Below are 15791 nucleotides of genomic sequence, written 5' to 3'. Positions count from 1 at the left end.
GGAAGAATACTCTAAAAAATGTTCCCCTCCCCCATTGATTAATTCACTAGAGAGATTTATTCAGGATTATGTACCAAAAGATAAGAATCCCTTATGAAGATAACTTTTATGCAGTCAGGAACAAAATCAGAGGCAGCAGCATGTACATGGAAAACACATATTTTTCAATTTATACTTCCTTATGGTTCTCTTGGAAATCTTCTGGAACTGCTTGGAAGACTGAAGAATAAGAATTTCATCTCCTAGAAACTCACACTGTTGAAGCTCAGGGTGTCTTTGGGCCAGTAACTTCATGGACTTACCAGTCACTGTTTCGATGAGGTCATCCACCTATGACAGATCCGAAGAAAGGAAGCTGTGTGTTGGAAAGCCTTGTCAAAACCAAAGGGATGGTTGTTTTTCCTGAGAGCTGAGTTCAGGAATTGGTGGACATTTTGCAAGTCCTGAAGTATGCTAATTCAAGTCATAGCAAACAGAGCTTGAAAACATACATTTACCACCCAGTGATAAAGACAATCTCATTTCTTCTCAAAAGACGCCTACGTGCATGCCTTCATTTGAACTGACTCCACTTAATATTTATTAGGCATACGACATCATCCTGGGTGCTCTTAGCAATCCTGTCTCCACTCTCAAAACGCCCCCCACTAACATTATTTCTTAATGGTAATCATTAATTTTGTCCCACACCCGTGCTGTCTAGCAAAACTGCGTTCAGTTAAACCTGGCTTTCCGGTGCTTCTGAAACACAGAAGTAAAAGCCTTCATCCATTACCTGCATTTGAAGCTTCCCTCCTGTCAAGTCTGACTTTTGGAGGATGCTTTCCATGCCATGTTTCTTTTTTCTAAGTGCTGGGAACTGTGGTCTCTTCTTTGAGGAGTATGGCACCTATTGTAAAAATGCAAAAACACATCAGATTAGAACGTACCAACATGATTTCTGTGACAGTGTTTAAACAAGAATTCTTGCCCTTGGGGTACTCTCTGATAAACAACATTTGCCACATGACTGTGTTGAGTTGGTGCCCGTATTCATATTATTCTCCATGTCCCATGTGTCTCTCCTTTGTGCCACAGCTCTCTTTGAAGAGATCTATAGGATGCAGAGAAATGAGATTGTCTGGCTCTGAAAGAATACACAGTGTCAGGAAAAAAGCAGGTCATTCGGAAGCTGAAGAAGAAATTGTGTCTGCAGCTGCTGAGCACAGTGAGAGTGGGGGGACCAGTGCCCCAGAAAGCTCATTATCGCCGCATCCACTTGTTAATTTGGTCTTTTTTTTTTCCCCTTTTCTGTGGGTTTCCTTATTTTCATGGTAGACATGGCTCCAAACATAAAAAGAAAGCTCTGGGTTCTTTTCACTGCATGCCTGATACTTCTCCAATCATCCCTGGTGTGCTGGTTACAAGTACCTGTCCTAATAGTGTTGCTATTGGAAATCATTCCTAGTTCATGGCTCCTGGTTAATATGCCCTTTCTGGTCTTATTGGGTACATTCTTCCTTCTATTTCTGCTTAACAGCCAGCCTTAGGACTACTGTGGGACCTATATAAAGTAGGATATGGGACAGCATCTGGGTCCTACCCTTTGCCTGCTGAGGGGGTTTACAAATGAGCCTGCTGAACCACCTCTCCCTGCCAGCTTTCCCAGGCTCACATGTCACTTGCAGAACCTTCCCCATTCCTTTTCTAGTTGGACTCCTCTCTTTTCTCCCTCATAAAACTCAGCACTTCTCCTACTAAGCATCTACCACACTTAGGAATTACTAAGTTCTGTGTTTGCTGAATACTACTAATAGAAAGTCCAATGCTTAGAAGGACCAGGCAGATTTTGTAAAACAGAACCAGTTAGGGCTGCTGTGAATTGGAGAGGACGTGCCTCAGGCAAAGGGGGCGGGCTCTGCAGCTTCTGTTGCCAAGAGGAATTGTGGGAATTGTGGGCCCAGCGTTTCTATATCATCCTCCGTTTTTTGAAAGCAAGCTGGAAATTCAGATTTTTATTTGAAGTAAGTCTACTTTTAAAATGTGAGCATGTAATTCAAATATATTTTTGAGAACATTCTGAGAGCTAAACAAAACCCTTCTATAGCTAGTTGACAACATTTGATTTCATATTATTGATGAATAGAAACTCTTAGTATAGCCAAATATGTCCGTCTTTTCCTTAATGGTCAGTGATGTTTGTGTTCTAAGAAGTCTTTATACTGAAGTCATGAAAATATTCTTCTTGTCCTTAAGTTTTCAGGTCTTACCTTTTCCATATAGATCTGTAACCCAACAGGAATTAAGATTTCTATACGGTATGACATAGGGATCGGATTTTATCTTTTTCCCCAGATGGATGTCCACTGTCCCAGCAGCACTAATCCAAAAGATGACCCTTATTTACCCCAGTACTCTGCACTCCCTTGGTTTAATGTCTGTCTCCTCTCTTAAACTATGGATTCCACACAACAGGCCGTGCCCATTGGGTCACCTGTGTAGCCCCAGACCTAGGAACTGCCCAGCACATAACAGGAATACAGTAAATAAGAACTTAGCATGGAAGAGGCAAAATTCAAAACTAATGCCGGGGCCCTCTGACAGTGATGCATGAGGCAGGGCTGTTTAATAGGACTCTGCGAAGATGGAAATAGTTTTCCGCGCCGTCCAATACAACAGTTTAGCCACCTGTAGTTACTGAGCACTTGAAATGTAGCTAGTGCACTGAAAGAACTGAACTTTTAATTTTGATTAATGTAAATAGTTGCATGTAGCTATTAGCTACTCTATTGGATGGTACAATGGGTAGTTAGCACAGGAATTAAGAGTAAGGACTCTAGAGCCAAGTCTTTGTGGGTTTGAAGCCTGGCTCTGCCACTTTCCTGGACAAATTACTTAACCTCTCCCACCCCTAAAGTAAGGAGAGTATGCTACCTAAGTTATAGGGGTGTTGTAAGGATTATCTGATACATTGATTTTCACTTTTTTTTACAATTATATTTGAAGATCTTTTTTTTCAATTACAGTTGACATTCAATATTATATTAGTTTCAGGTGTACGATTAGCTGATATTTAGAACAGGGCCTGGAACATAGTCAGCTTTAAGTAAGTGCTGGTTATACGTAAAATAATAATAGTTCAGGCTATTTAAAAACAGTCTGAGCAATTTAGGCTCACATTTACATACCTGCAGATTAGAACAAGCTTTGGACTGGAGTGTCCTCGATTGTCTAGGATGGTCTGTGCTGTCACACTGTCTATACATGTGGCTATTTAGATTTTAATTTCAAGTAAAATCAAATCATATTAAGCATTCAGTTCCTCAGTTGCACTGGCCACACTTTAAAGTCTGGAAAGCCACACGTGGGTAATATCTACTATACGGGACAAATGTGCACTTGCATCCTTGAAGGAAGTTGGTTGGGCAGTGCTGGTTTCGTGAATTCCTCTCCACACAGCATGCATGATAGGCCAGATGCTAGTTTGCTACCTTGGTATTTGAACAGTTAAAAAAGTCAACAGAAAGCTCCAAACTCCACTGTTGCCCAGATTATAGTAGGAGCTGAACAGTTTGAATTCAGAAATGGAGGAATCCGATCAGGTAAACCTGCTTTCTGTGCCCTGCATTCTGGGAGAGGAGACAAAACAGCATATGTGAGGCCTTCTTGTGAGGACACGTGGTAGGAGAGCACCTGGCTTCTACAGCATCTCTCCACACTGACTAGACCGAAGTCCAGAGGCGAGTTTGTTTCCGCATTTCACCTTCTGCAGTCCTGAGGGAAGCGAGGTCACAGATAAACGCTTGGTGGTTCTCCTGGCCTGGAGCAGGGTGTTCCCTTGAGTCATCTCCTCTGTCTCTGCTTCTACGCCATCAACTTGTACAGTCACTTTGAGCGAGAGGAGGGGGGAAAAAAAATGTAACTGTAATGGTCACAGTTATAAACATATTCTTCCTCTTAGAAAGGATTCTGAAAAGACAGCGTCCCATGCTGCCTCCATAGCTTTTTTCTTTGGCATTAATTTTTTTTTTTTTAAATGTATTTGCTTTTCTGTATCTTACACTTTCTCTTGCACATTTTGGCTTTTCCTTGGGGTTGTGATCACAGTTGTCACCGATCAATCTTGACAGGTGGTTACCTCTCTGTCCTTGAGACTTCAGTGGTGCCCTCTGTTGCTTTTTCCTTTAACTGCTGTGGAATTAGAAAAAGTAACCCTCTGATGTATAAGACAATCCCTTGAATATTTGCTGTTGGTTGAAACAAAGTTTAAATCTACTCTTCAGCAATGGGGCTCAGGGCTCAGGCATTCACACAGCATCTTCGTTTTTTCCATATCCCAGGAGCCATGCGAATTCTGGACCCTAGTATTTTTCCTTCTATCAATTCAATTCTTTTTTTTTTTTTTATTAAATTTATTGGGGTGACAATTGTTAGTAAAATTACATAGATTTCAGGTGTACAATTCTGTATTACATCATCTATAAATCCCATTGTGTGTTCATCACCCAGAGTCAGTTCTCCTTCCATCACCATATATTCGATCCCCCTTACCCTCATCTCCCACCCCCCCACCCCCCACCCCTGTTACCCTCTGGCAACCACTAAACTATTGTCTGTGTCTATGAGTTTCTGTTTCTCATTTGTTTGTCTTGTTCTTTTGTTGTTTTTGGTTTATATACCACATATCAGTTAAATCACATGATTCTCTGCTTTTTCTGTCTGACTTGTTTTGCTCAGCATTACTCTCTCAAGATCCATCCATGTTGTCACAAATGTTCCTATATCATCTTTTCTTACTGCCGAATAGTATTCCATTGTGTATATATACCACAACTTCTTTATCCATTCATCTATCGAAGGACATTTTGGTTGTTTCCATGTCTTGGCCACCGTAAACAAACCTGCAATGAACATTGGAGCACACGTGTCTTTATCTCTAAATGTTTTCAGATTTTTTGGGTAGATACCCAGGAGAGGGATTGCTGGGTCATATGGCAATTCTATTCGTAATTCTTTGAGGAACCTCCATACAGCCTTCCATAACGGCTGCACCAGTCTGCATTCCCACCAACAGTGTATGAGGGTTCCTTTTTCTCCACAGCTTCTCCAACATTTGTTATTATTTGTCTTGTTGATGATAGCCATTCTGACTGGGGTGAGGTGATATCTCATTGTGGTTTTGATTTGCATTTCTCTGATGATTAGTGATGTTGAGCATTTTTTCATATGTCTATTTGCCATTTGTATGTCCTCTTTGGAGAAATGTCTCTTCAAGTCCTCTGCCCATTTTTCAATTGGGTTGTTTGTTTTTTTGTTGTTGAGTTGCATGAGTTCCTTGTATATTCTGGATACTAGCCCCTTATCGGAGGCACTGTTTGCAAAAATCTTCTCCCATTCAGTTGGTTTTCTCTTTATTTTGTCAATGGTTTCTTTTGCTGTGCAGAAGCTTTTAAGTTTCATATAGTCCCATTTGTTTATTTTAGCTTTTACTTCCATTGCCTTTGGAGTCAAGTTCATAAAATGCTCTTTGAACCCAAGGTCCATAAGTTTAGTACCTATGTTTTCTTCTATGCAGTTTATTGTGTCAGGTCTTATGCTTAAGTCTTTGATCCATTTTGAATTAACTTTGGTACATGGTGACAGATAGCAGTCCAGTTTCATTCTTTTGCACGTGGCTATCCAATTCTCCCAGCACCATTTATTGAAGAGGCTGTCTTTGCTCCATTGTATGTTTTTAGCTTCTTTGTCAAAAATTATCTGTCCATATTTATGTGGTTTTATTTCTGGGTTCTCAATTCTATTCCATTGGCCTATGTGTCTGTTTTTCTGCCAATACCATGCTGTTTTGATTATTGTAGCCCTGTAGTACAAGCCAAAGTCAGGAAGTGTGATACCTCCATTATTGTTCTTTTTCCTTAAGATTGCTTTGGCTATTCGGGGTCTTTTGTGGTTCCAAACAAATCTGATGATTTTTTGTTCTATTTCTTTAAAATATGCCATTGGGATTTTGATGGGGATTGCATTGAATCTGTATATTGCTTTGGGTAATATGGCCATTTTAACTATGTTGATTCTTCCAAGCCATGAGCACGGAATGTCTTTCCATTTCTTTGTGTCTTCTTCAATTTCTTTCAAAAAAGTCTTATAGTTTTCAGCATATAGGTCTTTCACATCCTTGGTAAAGTTTATTCCTAGGTATTTTATTCTTTTTGCTGCAATTGCAAAAGGAATTGTTTTTTGTATTTCTTTTTCTGAGATTTCATTGTTAGTATATAAAAAGGCAATGGACTTTTGTGCGTTGATTTTGTAGCCGGCAACTTTACTGTATTCGTTGATTGTTTCTAATAGCTTTTTGGTGGAGTCTTTAGGGTTTTCTATATATAGCATCATGTCATCTGCAAAGAGTGATAATTTAACTTCTTCATTCCCAATTTGGATGCCTTTTATTTCTTTCTCTTGCCTGATTGCTCTGGCAAGGACTTCCAACACTATGTTGAAAAGCAGAGGTGATAGGGGACATCCCTGTCGTGTTCCTGTACGTAGAGCAAAGGGCTTCAGTTTTTCTCCATTAGTTATGAGATTAGCAGAGGGTTTGTCATATATGGCCTTTATTATGTTAAGGTATTTTCCTTCTATACCCATTTTATTAAGTGTTTTAATCATAAATGGATGTTGTATCTTGTCAAATGCTTTTTCTGCATCAATTGATATAATCATATGATTTTTGTCCTTTATTTTGTTTATGTGATGTATCACATTGATGGATTTGCGTATGTTGAACCATCCTTGTGCCCTGGGGATGAACCCCACTTGGTCGTGATGAATAATCTTTTTAATACATTGTTGTATTCGATTTGCTAGAATTTTATTTAGGATTTTTGCATCTGTATTCATCAGAGATATTGGTCTGTAGTTTTCTTTTTTTGTGCTGTCCTTACCAGGTTTTGGTATCAGGGTAATGTTGGCCTCATAAAATGAGTTAGGGAGTACTGTCTCTTCTTCAATTTTTTGGAAGAGTTTGTGCAGAATTGGTATTAGATCCTCTTTGAAGGTTTGGTAGAATTCACTAGTGAAGCCATCTGGTCCCGGACTTTTGCTTTTGGGAAGGTTTTGGATGACTGATTCAATTTCGTTACTGGTGATCGGTCTATTTAGATTTTCCAGTTCTTCATGGTTCAGCCTTGGAAGGCTATATGTTTCTAAGAACTTGTCCATTTCTTCTAGGTTGTTGAATTTGGTGGCATATAGTCCTTCATAGTATTCTTGGATGATCCTTTGTATTTCTGTGGTGTCCGTGATAACTTCCCCTTTTACGTTTCTGATTTTGTTAATCAGTGTCTTCTCTCTATTTATCTTAGTAAGTCTAGCCAAGGGTTTGTCAATTTTGTTAATCTTTTCAAAGAACCAGCTCTTTGTCATATTAATTTTTTCTATTGTCTTTTTGTTCTCTATTTCATTTAGTTCTGCTCTAATTTTTGTTATTTCCTTTCTTCTGCTGACCTTGGGTTTTACTTGTTCTTCTTTTTCTAGTTCTTTAAGGTGTAACATGAGGTTATTTATTTGGGAGTTTTCTTGTTTCTTGAGATAGGCCTGTAATGAGATAAATTTCCCTCTTAAAACTGCTTTCGCTGCATCCCAAAAATTTTGGTAGGATGTATTTTCATTGTCATTTGTTTCTATGTATCTTTTGATCTCTCCTCTAATTTCTTCTTTGACCCAGTCCTTCTTTAAAAGAATGTTATTTAATCTCCATGTATTTGTGTTTTTTCCCGCTTTCTTTTTACAGTTGATATCCAATTTCAAAGCCTTGTGATCAGAGAATATGCATGGTATGATTTCAATCTTCTTAAATTTGTTGAGACTGATTTTATGTCCCAATATATGGTCTATCCTTGAGAATGTTCCATGTACACTAGAAAAGAATGTATAGTCTGATGTTTTAGGATGAAGTGCTCTATAAATGTCAATTATGTCCATTTCATCTAATGTGTCATTTAGGGCTACTATTTCGTTATTTATTTTCTGTTTGGATTATCTATCCATAGCTGTCAATGATGTATTTAAGTCCCCTAGTATAATTGTGTTTTGGTCAATTTCTCCCTTTAGTTCTGTTAGTAGTTGCTTGGTGTATTTCGGTGCTCCCTGATTGGGGGCATAAATATTGATGACTGTTATGTCTTCTTGTTGTACAGTCCCCTTCACCATTATGAAATGTCCATCTTTGTCTCTTGTTATCTTTTTCACCTTGAAGTCTGTTTCATCTGATATCATTATGGCTACACCTGATTTTCTCTGGGTACCATTTGCTTGGAGTGTCAATTTCCACCCTTTCACTTTGAGTCTATGCTTGTCCTTGTAGCTGAGATGTGTCTCTTGGAGACAGCATATGGTTGGGTTTAGTTTTTTGATCCAATCTGCTACTCTGTGCCTTTTTATTGGTGAGTTCAGTCCATTTACATTTAGGGTGATTATTGATATGTGAGGATTTCCTGTCATTCTATCCTTAGTTTTCTGGTAAGGTTGTGTCTCCATTGTTTCTTTGCCTTTTTGTTGTTGTCTATTATTTCTGTGTGGTGGTATTCTATGACGTTTCCCTCTGTTTCTTCTTTTATTTCAGTATATATTTCAATTCTGGATTTATTTTGAGTGGTTACCCTTAAGTTTATGTAAAAGAAAGTTTGATATTTAGAGTATTCCATTTTCTTCAGCATGCTTACTTTCTCCATTCCCATATTCCGGTTCAGGCCTTACTCTCCCCCTTTTTGAGTTGTGGTTGCCACAAATTGTCCCTGTTGATGGTGGTCGAATAGCCTCCTTTAGTATTTCTTGTAGTGCAGGTCGTGTATTAGAAAATTCCCTCAGCTTCTGTATGTCTGGAAAGGTCTTTATTCTTCCTTCATATCTAAAGGATATCTTTGCTGGATATATTATTCTTGGCTCATGGTTTCTCTCTTTCAATAGTCTGAATATTTGGTTCCACTCCCTCCTGGCTTGTAGAGTTTCTGCTGAAAAATCTGATGATAATCTAATGGGCTTTCCTTTGTAAGTTACCGTCTTCTTTTCCCTGGCTGCCTTGAGGATTCTTTCTTTGTCGTTGATTTTAGACAGCTTCAATACAATGTGCCTTGGAGAAGGTCTGTTGGGATTGAGGTAACTAGGTGTTCTATTTGCTTCTTGGATTCGAGGGTCCAGTTCTGTCCACAAATTTGGGAAGTTCTCATCGACAATTTGTTTGAATATATTCTCTCTTCCCTTCTCTCTTTCTTCTCCTTCTGGTATGCCCATTATTCTTATATTGCTCTTTCTGATGGAGTCAGAAAGTTCTTGTAGAGTTCTTTCATTTCTTTTAAGTCTCAAGTCTCTTTCTTCTTCAATTTGTGTCATTTCCAGGTTTCTATCTTCGATGTCACTGATTCTTTGCTCCATCTGGTCAACTCTACTACCTAAGCTGGTTATTTCATTCTTAATTTCTTCTATTGAGTTCTTAATCTCCAGAAATTCTATTTGGTTCTTTTTTAAGATTTCAATCTCTTTCGTAAAATGCTCATGCTGTTCTTTGATTGAGTTTCTGAGTTCCTTTAACTGCCTATCTGTGTTTTCTTGTATCTCGTTGAGTTTTTTCAGAACTGCAATCTTGAATTCTCTGTCATTTAAGTCACATATTTCTGTATCTTTAAGTGCCTTCTCTGGAGATTTTTCACTTTCTTTCTGAGCTATCTTGTTGCCTTGGTTATTCATGGCGATTACTGGTTTACTATTTCTCTTCCTAGACATCTACAGGAGTGACTTCTGCAACAGGTTGATAGAAAGCGGTCTTTCTTTTGTTTGCCAGTACTTGTTGGTAGAATGTTTTATTATTTCTCCAACTGCAACTTATTTTTCTTCTCCCACAGAGTAGTGCTATGTTTTCTCTGCACTATTCCAACTTCTCACGCAATGGGGGGATTCCCTGGGAGACGGGCTTCTCCTCTGTTAATAGTTCGTCTAGGTCACAGGGCGCAGTGTCCCGGTGGGTATGCGGAGAGCTTTTGATGTTCGAAAGCTCTTCCAGCTGCTGATTCAGAGCCCGTATATTTCAGCAGTTCTGTTTACTCCTGCAGGGATCCGCCCAGATAGGTGGGGTCAGGGGCGGGGTGAGTTGTGAGTGGTGGCCCAGAGCAATGGCGGCGACCACCACCACAGCCGGTCCTGCTTCCACAGCTCTCTCCCCTTTGCTGGAACTAGTTGGGCTGTGAATTTGTGTTTGTGGTCCACAGATCTCAAAACAGCAAATTTTCTGTTGTTTTGATCTGACACTGCTACTGTTTCGCTTCTAGCACTGGGCAGGTGGGGGCGGGGCGAGCTCTGGGAGGGGAGGGAGGGGGCAGCTAGTCTCAGTGCCTAAGGCTCCGTTCTCTGCTCGGCAGTGCGGGCTTAAACCACCGTTTTCAGCCTTTTTCCCTCAGTCTTTTCTCCGAGGTCTCTGCCGTGAGTGTTGGGTTCAGCCGTGTTATATGCTGTCCTCTCAGCCCTGTGGAGCCCTGGCAGAGCCCTAGCAGTCCGAGTTCTTCCCTCTCCCGCAGCTGCGGTAGTTCCGGGAAGCAGCGAGCTCGGCGCACTGAGCTGGGTCTGCGTCCTGCGCCCGCGCGGCTCCGTCTCCGCGCGCTTCTCCCTTTCCTCCTCCCTCCACTCGCACGAATCTCCCACCTGTAGGTGATTTCAGTCGGTAGTGGGCCTCTTCGTGTTGCCTGTCTGCTGTGCAGGGAGTCCTTTGTGGAGTTTTTGTTGTTTGATTCTTTGTAAATTCCAGGGGAGCTTTATAGAGGCTCACCTCACACCGCCATTTTTCCGGAAGTCCTATTCAATTCTTAATACAATAAACATAGTACTTTCTAAAAAAAAACCTTGAAAACACTACCATAAATCCAAAACCAGTATCACAAATAGGCATTAAAATTAATATGGTAAAAATAAAACCGTATCATTGCCTGCAGAAGGCACTAAATTTAAGGTTACTTTGTATCTTTTTAAAAGGCAGGAAATGAGATTTTTTCCTTGATGTAGTCAGAGGGATCAACAGAGACACTGGGAAAAGGTGTCTGTAGTTTGCTCTGGGTTTCAGTGTTTCCACACTGCGCACAGCACCGAAAATCATCTGGTCCTGCCTGAGGTCTGCTGATAAGAGCTTCTCTGGGAGCCCTGGCTCCTGATCTCAGTGAATGGGGGCCCCACTTTCAAAGCAGGTGCTCAGCGTAGGGCCTCTTCCTTCTCCCACACCCTCCTCTGTCCAGCTCTTCCCCAAATCTCATAACTGCTACCTATGGATACTTCTCCCTTTATCTCCCATCCCCACGGCCATGACCAGCCCAAGCTAACATCACCCCTTGCCTGAATGAAATGAAAGAGCCTGTTTATTGTTCCTCCTGCATCTGCTGCTGTCCTGCTCCAATCCAGTCTCTACTCTGCAGCCTGAGCTATCTTCTGAAAATGCAAATACGATTATATAAATCCCTAGCTTGCAAGCATTCAATGGTTTCTTATCACCCTTAGAAAAAATTACAAATTCTTCACAGAGGTTTCAACACTCTTGCCACTTCAATCCTGGCTGGATTACTTTCATTTTTTAATTATGCCTCGTACTCTCTTGATACTGAGATTTGAACCTGCTCTCCTCTCTTCCTGGGACACTGTTCTCCCCATTCTTTCCTTATTGACTAGACCCTTCAGATTCCACCTGAGTTGTCCCTTCCTCAGGGAGGCCTTTATGGAGCTCCCTCCCCTAAAGTTAGCAGTCCTGGTGCGTTTCCGTAGCATGCTGTACTTCTACTTTGTATCGGATGTAATTGTCTGTATAATGTTGGGATGTCCCTCTATGCTAGACCCCCATGGGGGCAGGGACCATCTGTGTTCTATCTGCTACTCTATCCCTCATAGAGTGGCTGACATATTTAAGTATTTAGCAAAAATTTGTTGAAAAGTGTTATGAGGGTCAGCAGGGAAGAGCGATTGTTTGGGCCACAGTTGAGACAGGGTCATAATACTTGAGTTGCAGCCTGAAGGATGGGCATTCTTTCTGAAGAAATCTTAGTGTAGCGATTTATTATTTTGACTAAGATGAAAATAAGCCAATGCACACAGATAAGGAGGAATTTGGTCCTCTGTTTCCTGCTGGACGTTCCAACTCCAGCCCCATCAATATAGGAGCATGTCCTCTTTGTTATTTTTAACAGAAATAGGTCAATCCATACCCAGTAATTGGTAGATGCTTGGGTGCTTGGATTACTGACTGCTTTTTTGAAAAGAGTTGGTATGAAATGGCAATTAGTCAGCTGGAAGCCATCAGTTTTTTGTTTTCATTTTTCTGGAAAAGTACCCACCAGGTCTGTAGCCTTACCACTGTGTGAAATGTGAGCTTATGTGGGGATGCCCTATGTATACATAAGGGCTGTATATGTTTCTGGATGCTGTGCTGTAAATGACGTTAAAGTCTAGGGAGGGTACTTAGGGCAGTGAAGCGATCCTGTATGATATTGTAATGGTGGGTACATGACATGACATGATGGGTTGTTCAGACCCATAGAGCTGCAGGGCAGAGTGAATCCTCAGGTAAGCTATGGACTTCAGTTAATAATATCAATATTGGCTCATCAATTGTGAGGGTGGGGTAAGGAGAGGGGATATATGGGAACAAACTCTATTTTCTGCTCAATTTCTCCAACAGACATAAACTGTTCTAAAATATAAGGCCTATTAATTTTAAAAAGCTACAGAGGAGAACGCAAATATTAGTGGTACTATTAGTCATCACTCATAGGAGCCCCCAAAACAGCATTACTATATTGCAGAAAAAGACTTAAAGTTAACAATTGCAAGTGTTGATTCTTCCACAAAGTACATAGGAAATAGATACAGTAAAATAAAACACTGTAATTTACCAACCATACATTATATTCATAGAATTCTCAGCACACCCTCCACTGTTGTAAGTAGCCATTTGAAAGGCTGCATCACGACTTTCTCCAAAAACAAAACAAAAAAAGTCCCACTTCACTTTGATTTTTCTAACATGTGTGTATATATGCCTATATTTAAATAAAAAGGGGCTTTAAACTGATTAAACTACGGATCAGTTGGACTGGGGGGGTACCTCCAAGGCAACCTAATTCAGAGTGTTTAAAAAATGTATGTATGTTCATACTAGTTACCCGAGGAGCTTCCTAAAACGCAGATGGGGCCACAGAGTGTGCACTTCATAAAAGCTCCCGGGAGATGCCATCCTTGGGGAAGCAAGAACATCCACCCTAATTTCTTTTTTTTTTTAAATTAAATTTATTGGGGTGACAATTGTTAGTAAAATTACATAGATTTCAGGTGTACAATTCTGTATTACATCATCTATAAATCCCATTGTGTGGTCATCACCCAGAGTTAGTTCTCCTTCCATCACCATATATTTGATCACATCCACCCTAATTTCATTACTCCTATTGGCCTTGACACTTAACCATAGACATTGCCTTTGATCACCATTCTGTGAGAGCTTTCTTATTTTTTGTTTGGAAAGTAACTTGGGTGATGGAAGCTCCTTGACAATTCTAGGAAGAAGGCTCTGTGTGTTAGAGAGGTGGTTTCCTTCTGGTTAGTGCAGCCCTCTCCACTGATGCTGGCTGGCTTCGGTGCGTGTATGACAACATCCTCCCCCAAACAGTCTTCACTTTCTTCATCAAATTTTTTTTCTAACTTTGCTGGGTTTCACGAAATTCCATGTCGCTGTCACTAGATGATTCCTCTTTGGGGACCAATACATTTTGTTTTACTAAGTCGGTAGACACAGCTCTATGCCATCTAAACAAAATGAAAATAATTTGTATTAAGGAAATTGACAACTTAAAAATGAATAATGGAAATAATTAAAATTCAAAGGCAAGTGTGAACAAATTATATAATTGCAAAAAAAGGAAATTGAAGACAAAGAATCAAATCACAGAAAAATAAAGCCAAAGCAACTACTGGTGTTCTGTAATGTTCTGTACACTGTAGTATGTGCATTCTGGCCATTATCTCATTTAATCCTCGTATCAGGCAGATTATATTATTATCTTCATTTTACTAATGAGTAAACTGAGACATAGAGAGGTTAAATAGTTGACCAAACGTAGAATGCAGATTTCAATCCCAGGCTGTGACTCTTAGAATATATTACCTCATACTGGCAAATTGGCGATATTATTTCAATGATGGTTTGAGATACTTTTTGCTGTATTTGGTGGTTCTAGGGCTATAGTGATGAGAAATGAGAGAGTCTCATTAGGTAGTCAATAAAGAAATAGTCGGGTGTCCGGTTAGCTCAGTTGGTTGGAGCGTGGTGCTGATAACACCAACGTTGCTGATTCTATCCCCACATGCACCACTGTGAGCTGTGCCCTCCTTTAAAAAAAAATTAAAATAAAAAAAAAGGTATAAAAAAGGAAAATAAAAAATATTTTTTTATAAAAAAGAAAGGTCTCCAAGGTCCCATAAATGCTGCATCTATATAGAGCATTCATTTAGAGAAAATAAACACATAGTTCCAAAATTCCAAGTATCATCTTCATCATTTTGGCATATTTTAGTAATACAACTAGAAAAACATACTGCAGCTTTATTTATAGTGGCCAAGACATGGAATCAACCAAAGTGTCCTTTGATAGCTGATTAGATAAAGAAGTTGTGGTATATATACACAATGGAATACTATTCTGCCATAAGAAGAGATGAAATAGTGCCATTTGTGACAACATGGATGGATCTTGAGATTATAATGCTAAGCAAAACAAGACAGAAAAAGCAGAGAACCATATGATTTCACTGATACGTGCTATATAAAACTGAAAACAAGAAAAGAACAAGAAATACAAATGAAGAAACAAAACTCATAGACACAGACAATAGTTTAGTGGTTACCAGAGGGTAAGGAGGTGGGGTGGGGGGTGGGAGATGAGGGTAAGGGGGATCAAACATATGGTGATGGAAGGAGAACTGACTCTGGGTGGTGAACACACAATGTGATATATAGATGATGTAATACAGAATTGTACACCTGAAATCTATGTAATTTTACTAACAATTGTCACCCCAATAAACTTTAATTTAAAAAAAAAAGAGAAAAAATAGATAAAATTTCTTAGTAGCTTTCTATGTGCTAAGTACTCTGCTCTTTTCATGTATATAATTTAACCTTTGTACTGTCATCTCCATTTTATAAATGAGGAAATTAAAGCTTGGAAAGATTAAATAACTTACACCCAGACAATCTGGTTCCAAGCTGTGTGCTGTTACCCTCTGTGCTAGAGGAAATATTATCCATTCCGTGATATCATTGTTTACCTAATAGTCTCCCTCAATTAATTGTTTTTTGTTAGTCTCATCCAAAGCAATAATACCCATAAAACCCCAGGGACTTAAAAAAATTAAAGTTTTTATTTCAAGGTAATTGTAGTTTCACATGCAGTAGTAAAAAATTATACAGAGAAATTCTCTGTGTACTTTTTCCCCAGTTTTCCCCAGTGGTAGCCTCTTACAAAACTATAATATGTTATCACAACCAGGATATTGACAAGGTGAAGAATATGTCAGTCACGACCATGATCCTTTGTGTTTTACAGCCACACCCACTTCTCACTCACCTCACATTTTCCTTAATCCCTGGGTACCACTCAGCTGTCCTCCAGGTGTATAACTTATGTCCTTTCAAGAATTTTATGTAAATAGAATCACACAGTATATAACCTTTTGGGGTTTACTTTTTTTACTCAGCATCATTTTCTGAAGATTCATCCACATTGTCATGTAAA

At 39.5% G+C, this 15791-nt stretch overlaps 1 protein-coding gene across 1 annotated transcript; it reads right to left on the bottom strand.

Annotated features, from left to right (window-relative positions):
• Positions 1–126: 126 nt before the first annotated feature.
• Positions 127–14166, bottom strand: C5H3orf49 (chromosome 5 C3orf49 homolog). The gene is given in 6 exon segments (XM_074314089.2): positions 127–330; positions 776–889; positions 3743–3867; positions 13486–13583; positions 13585–13803; positions 14162–14166. Coding segments are annotated over 6 exon segments (765 nt in total).
• Positions 14167–15791: the final 1625 nt, after the last annotated feature.

The sequence above is a fragment of the Rhinolophus sinicus genome, chromosome 5, assembly GCF_057876585.1.
Source record: "Rhinolophus sinicus isolate RSI-liver-muscle chromosome 5, RSI-T2T, whole genome shotgun sequence".
Classification (NCBI taxonomy): Eukaryota; Metazoa; Chordata; class Mammalia; order Chiroptera; family Rhinolophidae; genus Rhinolophus; species Rhinolophus sinicus.
Note: the sequence above shows the minus strand (reverse complement) of the source record. Positions and strands in the feature narration are given on the sequence as shown.